Source organism: Trachypithecus francoisi, unplaced genomic scaffold (assembly GCF_009764315.1).
Source record: "Trachypithecus francoisi isolate TF-2019V2 unplaced genomic scaffold, Tfra_2.0 Lachesis_group13, whole genome shotgun sequence".
Classification (NCBI taxonomy): Eukaryota; Metazoa; Chordata; class Mammalia; order Primates; family Cercopithecidae; genus Trachypithecus; species Trachypithecus francoisi.
In genome coordinates, this window is record NW_022681458.1 from 32,991,021 (window position 1) to 33,004,064 (window position 13,044).

General features: G+C 44.4%; 1 protein-coding gene across 2 annotated transcripts; it reads left to right on the plus strand.

Moving 5' to 3' along the window:
- The first annotated feature begins 5,212 nt into the window (after positions 1 to 5,212).
- Positions 5,213 to 9,384, plus strand: LOC117095327 (gamma-crystallin B). 2 transcript variants are annotated; one of them, XM_033232103.1, is made up of 3 exons: positions 5,213 to 5,358; positions 5,454 to 5,696; positions 9,044 to 9,384. In XM_033232103.1, the coding sequence occupies exons 1-3, from the start codon at positions 5,350 to 5,352 to the stop codon at positions 9,317 to 9,319; spliced, it is 528 nt and encodes a 175-aa protein (XP_033087994.1). In that variant the 5' UTR covers positions 5,213 to 5,349; the 3' UTR covers positions 9,320 to 9,384. The 2 variants fall into 2 exon arrangements, with proteins under 2 accessions (XP_033087994.1, XP_033087993.1); XM_033232102.1 differs by having other exon boundaries at positions 5,454 to 5,702; positions 9,044 to 9,319.
- The last annotated feature ends 3,660 nt before the right edge of the window (positions 9,385 to 13,044 follow it).

The following is a 13,044-nucleotide window of genomic DNA, read 5'->3' on the forward strand; positions in this document are numbered from 1 at the left end:
TATTAATATTATCATCTTTAGCATTTATTAAAATACTGACAAAGACTCTGATATGGTTTGGCTCTGTGTCACCACCCAAATCTCATCTCAAATTGTAATCCCTGTGTGTTAGGGGAAAAGCCTCGTGGGAGGTGATGGAATCATGGGGGTGAACTTCCCCCTTGCTGTTCTTGTGATAGTGAGTTAGATCTGGTTGTCTGAAAGGGTGTGGCACTTCCCCCTTCACTCTCTCTCTTGCTCCACCATGGTAAGATGTGCTTGCTTCCCCTTTGCCTTCTGCCACAGTTGTAAGTTTCCTGAAGCCTACTGCCCTTGCTTCCTGTACAGTCTGTGGAAGTATGAGTCAATTAAACCTCTTTCCTTCACAAATTACCCAGTCTCAGTTCTTTATAGTAGTGTGAGAACAGACTACTATACTCTCCCCTTTTACCAATATTATGGTCAGTCTTCTCGGAGTCCTTTGTTTGACTAGGTCCAACCTTGGGCTTCTCTTTTTGTCCTTATAGAATCCAGTTTGATCGAGAATCTTCCTTAATCACTTTAGTGAATATCTCCCACCCTTGGTATCTGAACACCTTGGTTTTCCTTCAGCGATAACTCTACCAAGTCAATTTAGCTAGAAACCCCTTATCCTTGGTGTTTCCTCTTAGTAATTTTCCATCCACTGCCCGTGACCCCACTCCTAGGTTGTAAATCCTCATTTGTCCTTTTTGGAGTCAGAGTTGAGTATAACAATCTCTCTTCCCCACTGCAAAGCCCCATTGCAATGATCCCTATTCCCATCTCCATGGCCCTCTCTGAACAGTCTGCCTTACCACTTTAACAAGTGTGATAATTTTTTCTTTAACAATATGTATGACATGATTTTTTAAATCATTGGCAATACTTTACAATTTGTCATGTCTTCAAATCCATTGTCTCATCTGATTTTCATTGTTATTCCTATTTAATAAATGGGGAAACTGAGGCTTAGGGGAGTTAAATGACTTTTCACAAGCAGTTACAGAAACTGTAGAAGTTAGTGGATGTGTGTAGCTATTGCTCCCCTGAGTGTATTCTTCACAAATAGTGCCTAGTCAACAATTTCCCAGTATGTTTTGGTATTGTGATGAAAAAAATTTTTTTTAGAGGAAGCAGTGTGAAATCCAGACCACAGGACAAGCAAGATAGGTTGTCATAAGTGGTATTGTTTTCAAGTGTTGGCTTCTCCACCAAGCAATGGTGCAGGCCCTGAAACTATCACTCTCCCCTCCTACAACTCTAACCAGCCTAGGTGCCTATACTCCCATAGCAGAAGCTGACTATGCAACTGAGAGGACTTGAGTTCAAGGCCCAGACATTTCCATGACTTTGGAAACAGCAGATGAGGCTCTTTCACTAACCTCTTGAACCAACATTTTATTTCTAAGTATTTAATTTGATTCTCCAATAGTCTCAATATAACAATTTGCCTCAAGGCTTGTTTAGGGCTGTCACTAGTTGTGCAGGAGGTTGGAACAAATTCTTCAATATCACATGGGACAAGTTAAGGAATGGGCCAAAGCCAGCCTATAAGCACTCCATACTGTTTATCTGGCCACGGAGAGTCATGCTAGGGCCTGGGTATCTACTGGATACTGTGTAGGTTCTGTTTCAATAGAGGGACCCCTACCCACTATAGATTTCCCTTTTTGGAGGGTAGAATGAGTCAGTGGGAGAAATACACAAGCTGCCTGGATTGACAGTATCAGCTATTCACAGGTCTCTGGGAACACCAGCTTCCCTGCACCTAGAAACTTTGGGGCTGACAGAATCTTTGGGGCCCATAGGATATTAGGGCCCCTACCCCCTGCCAGAAGAGGAAGCCACCAGTCTCTTGAGAAGTGGGGAGAAAGTAGCTATCTACTTGTACAAACCATGGTGAAAACCCATGTTAATTACAGGTAATTCTGCTCTTTGAATTATAATGCTCATTAGCATTCCAAGTCAAAGGCAGGCTCTCTGATTTGTGTGATCTAAGCACTGAACACATTTTATCTTCAGTTAGGCTTTTATACATTATATAAGATCTTATGAAGCCATAATAACAAGATCATGCACTAATTTCTTCTTTCTTCTCTTTTATTTTTCATCTTCTTTCTTCTCTTTCATTTGTCAAAGGTGACCAGCTCCCAGTACCAGGTAAGGAGGTCTCATGTTGGAGCTCCCTGAAGACTATTTCCACATCCATGATTAGTTCATCTCAAGGATATCTTCTCCCAATCCCTAGACCTATAAAAGACCCTGAATCTTCTGTGAGATGCCCAACTGTAGGGGAGAAAATTCCTACTGAGGCTCCAAAGAAAACAGAAATTTCACCACTAGGGGAAGACAAATGTCAAAGTGGGCCCTTCAAGAAGAGTCCCAACTGATGCTGAAATATGTTTAATCCTTAAATTTTTTCTATTAGAATCAATGAGATTTTGACTTTGTGTTCCTAATACTTATTTTAATTTATCTTTCTTTCATAGGATTACTGATTCTTCTACGTATCAGAACCAGAGATTGGTTTAATTTGTATAACTTAAAGGATGTTTCTCTAGGGTCCTAAATTATTTAAACATCATACTACAGATAAAAATCTGGGTAATTTTAAATCAGATCAATGCTCACTACATGATAGTTCATCATCCTCCTCAAACACTAACCTATGAATCACACTGAATATGTTAGGTCTTACATAAAACAGGGTTGTTAATTTGGTCTCTTTAAGAGTTAGAACTTTCAGCACATAAAGACTGTTTACATTGTTTTAGTGAGTCCACTGGATGAATGATATCCTCCTGAATACTGACTAGACCTCAAGCATGGAAATAGCTAACCAACAGAGAGTCTAGAATGATTTTTCATTCAGTTTCTCTTCACCAAAAAAAAAAAAAAGTTATTAAAAGGCTAAATGTGATCACTTTAATCAGTACTACTAATCACTTTATTTGAAAGATGACTTAGAAGAAAACAAGAGAATGCTACATAGTATAAATAATACTGTACAACCACACATGGGTTTGACATATAAAAAAACTGGGATGATAAAATATCAAAATGTTAACTGCAGTTATCTCAGCTTTATTTTCTTCTTGTAGTGGACACCGTGGTGCTGCCTGGACTGACACCGTGGTGCTGCCTGGACTGACACCGTGGTGCTGCCTGGACTGACACCGTAGTGCTGCCTGGACTGACACTGTGGTGCTGCCTGGACTGACACCGTGGTGCTGCCTGGACTTCCACTGTGGATTGAAACACTCCTTCTCCCAGATACTGACAGCGTAAAGCGAGTTTGTCTCCAAGAATTTTCCTCTCCTGGAGGAAGCTGCCTTGCCCACAGTTACACTTCTCCATGGCAGTAGCCACATGAAATTACTGGTCAACGCAGAGGCACAGATTCCCAGTCCACTTGCCTAAGTTCCTGACAACTCTAGCCCTAGCCTTCCCTGTGGGATCGGATGAGGTCACCATTATTGCAATAGCTCTCTCAGCTCACACTTACAACTGCCTGCAGGGGTCCCTTCTGACTAGCTGATAGAGTGGGGGAAGGCTGAGCTTGATACACTAATAAATTGGCATGGCATTTGGGTGCAAGCCCAAAATAGAATGCTGCTGCAGAATAGCTCACTGAGGAGCCATCCTCAAGACAGCAGTGAGGGAAATCCTCCCAAAAGGCAACCTTGAGGCAGTGCACCTAGCTGCGCATGCGGTGCAAAAAGAAAAGTAGCCCGAGGTCAAGCATATATGGAATTACTGAGCAGTAATGTGTGGCTTGGCTGGCTAGTCCAGGGCCTGGAAGGAGAAAGATGAAGATTAGGGACAAGAAGGTCTGGGGTAGAGGAATGTGCAGGGAGATACGGGAGTGGGCACAAAGGGCGAAGATAGTTGTATCCCATGTGAAGGCCCAGTGTAGGGCATCCACCATTGAAGAGGCACTAAACAACCAAGTAGACAGAATGATGTGGTCATATGATACCAGTCAGCCTCTGCCATCAGTTACCCTACTACCGGCAGTGAGCTCACTAACAGAGCGTTCATAGTGGTATGGATAAAGGCTATGCATTAACTCCTACTACTAAGGCTAATCCAGCCATTTCCACCGTAGAATGTCCAATCTGCCAGCAATAGGGACCAACTCTGAGCCCTTTTGGTCCCATGCCTTGAGAGGACCAATCAGCCACTTAGTGTTAACATTTGAGTCAGAGCAGGGACACCAAACAGCAGGCAGGACTCTGGACAGCCACCAGCAGGAGGGATTTAGGCCCTTAGGAAGATCTGAAAGGGGGAAGAAAGCCACAACTATCTGTTTTTGTTCTTGTCAGAGCCAAGTATTGAGGGCCTGCAATGTGCCAACCCTCTGCTCTAGGGCTCAGGGGTAGAAACGAACAAGAAATAATACCCCAGCCCCCAGAAGCCTACAAAATTCCAGGCAAGTATCAGTTTTATTCAAGACAAGCCCCCAAATACCAACAATGATGATCACAGATTTTTTTTTTTTTTTTTTTGAGACAGGGTCTTGCTCTGTTGCTCAGGCTGGAGTCCAGCGGTGCAATCACAGCTCACTGCAATCTCGACCTCCTGAGCTTAAGCGATCCTCTCACCTCAGTCTCCCAAGTAGCTGGGACTACAGGTATGCGCCACTATGCCGGGATAATTTTTGTATTTGTTGTAGAAACGGGGTCTCACCATGTTACCTAGGCTGGTCTCTAACTCCTGAGTTTAAGCAATCCACCTGCCTCAGCCTCCCAAAGTGCTGGGATTATAGGTGTGCACCACCTGGTCTGACTGATCACAGAATTTTGAATTTGAACCAAGATTCATGGTTTTTAATGCACTTTCACAAATTACTTCACTTGGTTTCCTCTTCTTTAAGATTGCTTATTATTTAAATTCTGGCTTTTAAAACTAAAACACACACACACACACACACACACACACACACACACACACACAAAACACCCACCTGTCCCTGAGCAGAATTCATTCCTCAGTTTAATGGCCTTTGAGAAGTCAATTAAGCAGAGTAAACTATAAAAGAAAAGCACAGAGACAGAATTTCGCCCATCCTTTTGCTCAACTAAAAGTGTACTCTATTCATTTCGATGGCAACAACAGCTTTAGTGAATTAGAACAACCCGAACCTACCAGAGAGAATGAGAGTAAACCATTCAGCCAACCCCAGTGACCGGGGGAGGGAGAGGGACAAGCTTGCAAATCCCCTTACTCACCGTAATGGGCCCTTTTGTGTGATTTCCTGTGGAGGCAGCAGTCAGGGCTGCTATATATACAGTGACATTCCCCCAGTCCCACACAGCAACCAGAAAACATCTGCTTACTTCCTTCAAAATGGGAAAGGTAAGTCCTGGGTACTGGATACTCAGCCTTGGCCCTAATGCAGTGGCCTCAGTGGGGGTCAATCACTCCATGCTCCCATATCTTCCATTTTTCAGATCACCTTCTACGAGGACAGGGCCTTCCAGGGCCGCAGCTATGAATGCACCACGGACTGCCCCAACCTACAACCCTATTTCAGCCGCTGCAACTCCATCCGGGTGGAGAGCGGCTGCTGGATGATCTATGAGCGCCCCAACTGCCAGGGCCACCAGTACTTCCTGCAGCGAGGGGATTACCCCGACTACCAGCAATGGATGGGCCTCAGCGACTCCATCCGCTCCTGCCACCTTATCCCCCCGGTGAGTGTGGCTCTGTCTTTGCCTTCCATCTTTTTGGAAATAAAAGCTATTTAATGATATTATTTTTTTTTCTTGAGACGGAGTCTCGCTCTGTCCCCCAGGCTGGAGTACAATATGGCACGATCTCAGTTCACTGCAACCTCTGCCTCCTGGGGTTCAAGTGGTTATCCTGCCTCAGCCTTCCAAGTAGCTGGGACTGCAGGCATATGCCACCATGCCCGGCTAATTTTTTTGTATTTGTAGTAGAGACGGGGTTTCGCCATGTTGCCCAGGCTGATCTTGAACTCCTGGCCTCAAGTGATCTGCCTGCCTCGGCCTCCCAAAGTGCTGGGATTACAGGCGTGAACCACCACATCCGGCCTATTTAATCACATTATTCTTAAACCTAATATTTCTAACTAGAGGACAGAAAACGGAAGTGACGTAGTACATGCAGGCCAGTCTAGAAGGGTGTCTCAGATGGGAAGCTGTTCTTCATGAACTCTGTGTCGGTTTTTTAAAAATCATATGCTCCCAGATTTTATATTTTAAACATAATCAAAAAGCTGAGAGAGCAAAGACTAATTAAGAAAAAGCAGGACATGGAGGAGACTAAATTTACCATCTATTCAAGATGAAATGTATTAAATGTTCATTTCAAGCTATATCAAGTCAGAAATCAAATATATCAAAATGTATAAATATAACCTGGGACTGTGTAATTGATTAAAAAATACTTTTGCGGCTCGGTGTGGTGGCTCACACCTGTAACCCCAGCACTTTGGGAGGCCGAGGCCAGCGGATCACGTGGTCAAGATATCAAAACTCTTTGATCTCTACGAGGACAGGTCAACATGGTGAAACTCCATCTCAACTAAAAATACAGAAATTAGCTGGGTGTGGTGGTGTGCGCCTGTAATACCAGCTACTCAGGCAGCTGAGGCAGGAGAATTGCTTAGAACCTGGGAGGTGGAGGTTGCAGTGAGCCAAGATCGTGCCACTGCACTCCAGCCTGGCGACCGAGCAAGACTCCATCTCAAACAACAACAACAGCAACAAACTTTTGCTTGCTTTGTCTTACTTTTCTATTTAATTATTCCTCCTGAGAAGATAGGATCCTGTCTTCTGATTTCTATTCTAATTTAATGGTCAGTACCTATTAGCTCACTTAGAGGTATAAATTAAGAGAAAAGGCCAAATCTGAAACTAAAGTTTGAGATTCCATATATTCTGAGGAGTGACTGCAGAGTTCTTAGAATTGTGGCATGTGGGAGGCATGGGATACAGTGTCATAAAAACAGAACTTAATGAAGGTGATACTTGCTGCTGAGGGAAATAACTAAGTTGAGAGCAGGAGGCTAGAAAGGAAGCTTAAAAGTCAAATAGGTTGAAATTTGAACTGGAGGCCGGGTGTGGTGGCTCACGCCTGTAATCCCAGCACTTTGGGAGGCCAAGGTCAGGAGGTCAGGAGTTCAAGACCACCCTGGCCAATATGGCGAAACCCCCTCTCTTCTAAAAATACAAAAATCAGCTGGGCGTGGTGGCACACACCTGTAGTCTCAGCTACTTGGGAGGCTGAGGCAGGAGAATCGCTTGAACCCAGGAAGGGTAGGTTGCAATGAGCCGAGATTGTGCCACTGCATTCCAGCCTGGGTGACAGAGCAAGATTCCATCTCAAAAAAATAAAAAAAGAAAAAAGAAATTTGAACTGAAAATTAGCCAGATGTGGTGGTGCATGCCTGTAGTCCCAGCTATTCGGGAGGCTGAGGTGGGAGGGTCACTTGAGCCCAGGAGGTTGAGGGGGCTGGGACCCATGATCATGCCACTGCACTCCAGCCTAGGTGACAAGAGGGAGGCCGTCTCAAGAAACAAATATAGATGTGTGTGTGTGTGTGTGTGCGTGTGTGTGTATAATAGTGAACCCCAAATATCTGAGACAGGTCTCAGTCAATTTAGAAAGTTTATTTTGCCAAGGCTGGTCGTGGTAGCTCACGCCTGTAATCCCAGCACTTTTGGAAGGCCAAGGCTGGTAGATCACCTGAAGTCGGGAGTTTGAGACCAGCCTAACATGGAGAAACCTCTACTAAAAATACAAAATTAGCCAGGCATGGTGGCGCATGCCTGTAATCCCAGCTACTCGGGAGGCTGAGGCAGGATAATTGCTTGAACCCAGGAGGCAGAGGCAGAGGTTGCGGTGAGCCGAGATCATGCCATCGCACTCCAGCCTGGGCAACAAGAGCAAAACTCCATCTCAAAAAAAAAAAGAAAGAAACAAAGTTTATTTTGCCAAGGTTGAGGACGCACCCATAACACAGTCTCAGAAAGTCCTGAGACATGTGCCCAAGGTAGTTGAGGGTACAGTTTGCTTTTTATACATTTTAGGGAGACATGAGACATCAATCGATATGTGTAAGATGTAAATTGGTTCAGTCTGGTAAGACAGGAAGTAGGGGCTTCCTGGTTAGATGTAGATAAGAGACAGAGCCAGGCGCGTGACTCACCCCTGTAATCCCAGCACTTTGGGAGGCTGAGGTGGGTGGATTGCCTGAACTCCTGACAGAGTTCAAGACCAGCCTGGCCAACATAGTAAAACCCTGTCTCTACTAAAAATATAAACTATTAGCTGAGCGTGGTGGTGTGCGCCTGTAATCCCAGCTACCTGGGAGGCTGGGGCAGGAGAATCACTTGAACCCAGAAGGCGGAGGTTGCAGTGAGCTGAGATTGCGCCATTGTACTCCAGCCTGGACAACAAGAGCGAAACTCTTGTCTCAAAAAAAAGACAGATAAGAGACAAAAGGTTCTTTTGAGTCCCTGATCAGCTTTCCGCTGAATACACAATTTAGTCTGGCTGGATGAATCCACATCTTCGCATAAACAGTAGGGGAAAGGAAGCAATAAGAGATGCATTTGTCTCAGGTGAGCCTCAGAGGGGTGACTTTGAATAGAATGGGAGGCAGGTTTGCCCTAAGCAGTTCCCAGCTTGACTTTTTCCTTTAGCTTAGTGATTTTGGGGTCCAAAGATTTATTTTCCTTTCACTGTATATACATAATATGACCCTTAGCTTTCCAATGACTCTCAGTTTTCTCCTTTGAGAAAGGCTTTCTCAAATAACAGGGACTAAAGTGATAAATTTTATTGTAAGCAAATCTTAATTCCCGAAGACCTAGCTCCACTCATGAATCATTAGACTCGGCGGTGGGTGACTGGGGGTGGGACAGCTCCTTAACTTTGCAACGTGGTTGTTCTAGAAGCAAACTTGGCCTGGGAGAACTTCTGGGCAGGTGTGGCCAGGGAGGTGTAGGGACTGGAGCTTTAATTTCCAACTATTTTTGTTCGTTTACTCTTGCTTTTCTGTCTGCCACTCCAGCACTCTGGCACTTACAGAATGAAGATCTACGAAAGAGATGAATTGAGAGGACAAATGTCAGAGCTCACAGACGACTGTCTCTCTGTTCAGGACCGCTTCCACCTCACTGAAATTCACTCCCTCAATGTGCTGGAGGGCAGCTGGATCCTGTACGAGATGCCCAACTACAGGGGGAGGCAGTATCTGCTGAGGCCAGGGGAGTACAGGAGGTTTCTTGACTGGGGGGCTCCAAATGCCAAAGTTGGCTCTCTCAGACGAGTCATGGATTTGTACTGAAGTATTTACATTCTCCACTTTTCTCCTTTAAAATCTAATAAAATATTTAGCTTGTGTTTCTGGCACTAGTAGAGCCCTGTCTTTCTATCTATTAAGCATTTATAAGTGATAATGGCACTCAGCCAAACATAGTAACATGTTTTCAAGATGGGAAGCAATCTTTTATAAGGGGAATAATGCAGAGATATTTCCAGCACTCTTCTAATCACTAAAACATGTAGGCTCAAATAAAAACTCAGTTCACTTGGGCTCAGGCCATTTGTAGTTAGTCTCACAAGGCCAGATTTGCAGCTACGGTGGTGAATTTGTACTTTTTGAAACACCTCCAAGTTATCCCTCCAGGTTATTCCTATTGTCTTCCATAATAGTCCAGGCCTTAGCTGATGAGGAAAGTTGTTCTCAGCATCTGGACTCCTACCTTAGCTCCATAAACAAACAAATAAATGAACTGGTCCACCACTCTTACCTATTGCACTCCTATCCTCCTAACAGTCACCATCCCTTTCCTCTCACTTCTACTGCCAATATCTCATTGCACTGTGAGATTTTCAGTCCAAATAGAATTCACTGTGTTTTCGCTATAGGTGCTTTGTGGAAGAATTTCAGGACATTTACAAAAGCCACATGCGCACGGGGAAACTCAGCCTCATGTCATTTCAGTAGAGAGTAAAGTATTATGATTACACATAGTAAATAATACAAAGTGGCCAGGTGTCGTGGCTCACGCCTGTAATCCCAGCACTTTGGGAGGCCAAGGTGGGCAGATCACAAGGTCGGGAGTTCAACACCAGCCTGGCCAACATAGTGAAACCCCGTCTCTACTAAAAATAAAATACAAAAATTAGCCTGGCATGGTGGCATGTGCCTGTAATACCAGCTACTCAGGAGGCTGAGGCGGGAGAATTGTACGAACCCAGGAGGCAGAGGCTGCAGTGAGCCAAGATTGTGCCACTGCACTACAGCCTGGGAGACACAGCAAGACTCCATCTCAGAAAAAAAGAAGAAAATACTAAGTGGAAAATAAGCAATTGAAATTTTCTGGAAAACTTCATTTGAGTGTATGTTTGTTTTCTTTGGTTTTTAAAAATGAATTAAGGTTAGCCAGGCACAGTGGCATGCACCTGCAGTCTCAGCTACTCAGGAGGCTGAGGCGGGAAGATAATGTTTGAGCCCAGGAGTTCAAGCCTAGCCTGAGCAACAGAGCAAGAGTTTGTCTCTTCCAAAAAAAAAAAAAAAGACTCAAAGTTGCTAATAAAAAATTACGGTACAATACATTTTAAAAATTCAAAGTAAGTGAATGAGGAAATTGGGTCAGAGGCAAAACAAGAGTAGGAGAGATGAGATGGAGCCAAGCGTGAAGTTCGAACCCGAGTTGCATGCTGTGAGGTGCCATGTTCAGTGTAGATAGATCCAGACTTGGATCTAGCAGCCATCAAGGCAGAGAAGAAAACAAGATTCGACAATTAATTATTCAAGACAAGCCTAATCAATGTCAGTACCAAACCCTAAAAGAAAGTTTTCTTGTGAGTCCTCATAAGGAGAGTACTAAATAAACACCATCCTCAACAACATCCTGCAGAAATTAAATAAAGTTTTGTGGATGTTCCATATAAGGTTCATCAATAAAACCAACAAATGGCTTCAGATGAAAATTTATCGGAAGCACTCCATCCTTTAAGATTCTAATGAATTGCCTCAAATCCCATCTTACACGGGGTGAGAGTTTTGTGTACCCACTTCCACCAACATATCCATAACCTAATGTCTTTGGTAATTCTGGAAAAGGAATGAGTCGCTCATGCTTCTCTCAGGAGCCCCTCAATCTGAACTCCTGCCTCGGCTTTGGGTGGGTCATCTTGCCCTCCTATGTGTGCTGCTACTCTGTCCTCATGCACCATGCTGACCCACATGCAGGACAGAGCTCCTTTTCCTTTAACTTCTGAACCATCTCTCACATGAGGTACTGATGTGTGCAGCTGGCTTTATAATAAAGGATATGGGAGCACAGTGCAAGTTTACATCATAACAGTACATTGACACAAATGTAATATTAGATTGCCCTATAGGCGTCAACCTACTGCTGGGTGGTCTGCCTTCTCTCCCTTTCTTGTTCCTCTCTTCTTGGCTGGTAGCCATACCCACAGGGCTGTTCTTTTTTTTTTTTTTTTTTTTTTTTTGAGACGGAGTTTCACTCTTGTTCCCCAGGCTGGAGTGCAATGGCACGATCTCAGCTCAACGCAACCTCTGCCTCCCACGTTCAAGTGATTCTCCTGCCTCAGCCCCCCGAGTATCTGGGACTACAGGCACCGGTCACCATGCCCAGCTAATGTTTGTATTTTTATTAGAGACAGAGGTTTCACCATGCTGGCCAGACTGGCCTCAAACTCCTGACCTCTGGTGATCCACCCACCTTGGCCTTCCAAAGTGCTGGGATTACAGGCGTGAGCCACCATGCCCAGCCCTGTTCATTTTTTATAGAACCCTCATCCATCCCATGTGCTCAAGGTCTCTATATCCAACACCCAAGGGGCTTATAAATAGACTAGTGTATAATTTGTTTCTTAAATTGGGTTATTTATTTATTTATTTGAGACAAGATCTCACTCTGTCACCCAGGTTGGAGTGCAGTGGCACAATCACAGCCCACTGCAGCCTGCTTCAAGCGATCCTCCCACCTCAGCCTCCCAGATAGCTGGGATTACAGATGCACACCACCATGCTCAGCTAATTTTTTTTATTTCTAGCAGACAGGGTCTTGCCATGCTGCCCAGGCTGGTCTCAAACTCCAGAGCTCAAGCAATCCTCTTGCCTGGGCCTCCCAAAGTGCCAGAATCACAGGTGTGAGCCACCACACCCAGCCATAAATTTGGTCATTTGTTTTGGTTTTGGGTTTCTGGTTTTTTGTTTTGTTTTTTGTTATTTGAGATGGAGTCTCACTCTGTCACCTGGGAGGGAGTTCAGTGGCGCAATCTCAGCTCACTGCAACCTCTGCCTCCCAGTTCAAGCAGTTCTCCTGCCTCAGCCTCCCAAGTAGCCAGGACTATAGGCGCGCACTACCACGTCCAGCTAATGTTTGTATTTTTAGTGGAGACAGAGTTTCACCATGTTGGCCAGGCTGGTCTCAAACTCCTGACCTCAGGTGATGCACCCACCTCAGTCTCCCAAAGTGCTGGGATTACATGCATGAGCCATTGCGCCCAGCCTACTCTGGGTCATTTTTGAGGGTGAAAGTATGTATTATTAATAATTACACTGGGACAAGAGGCATGAACCAAGACTGTTCTAGGCAAACTGGGATGCATGTTTAGCCTACTCTGTGTGTGTGTGCGTGTTACAGTTTAGCCTACTGTATGCATGTATATACAGAGAATACAAACATATATAAAGATTTATTTCCTGAAAAATCATCAGAATCTAGAATTATTTAGTGTTACTCTTCCTAAATCTCAGTTCCTTAAACTTTAAACTCGCAATAATAGTGATGGATTCCTGCAGATATTAATCAGAGTCCTGTTTGTCAACAAGAATATGTCAAACATAATTTAGAAAACCAAAGGCTCCTTAAAGTGCTGAATTTTACACCATTTTCCTAGAAGACATAAAATCACATATTTTGGCTGGGCACAGTGGCTCACACCTGTAATCCCAACATTTTGGGAGGCCAAGGCAGGCAGAGCACTTGAGGCCAGTAGTTTGAGACCAGCTTGACCAACATGCCGAAACGC

What these genes read in the sequence shown, in the direction of transcription:
- LOC117095327 (XM_033232102.1), top strand. An exon ending in ACCTTATCCCCCCGGTGAGT is followed by an intron (nt 5,703 to 9,043) that starts GTGGCTCTGTCT and finishes CTGCCACTCCAG; the next exon opens with CACTCTGGCACTTACAGAAT.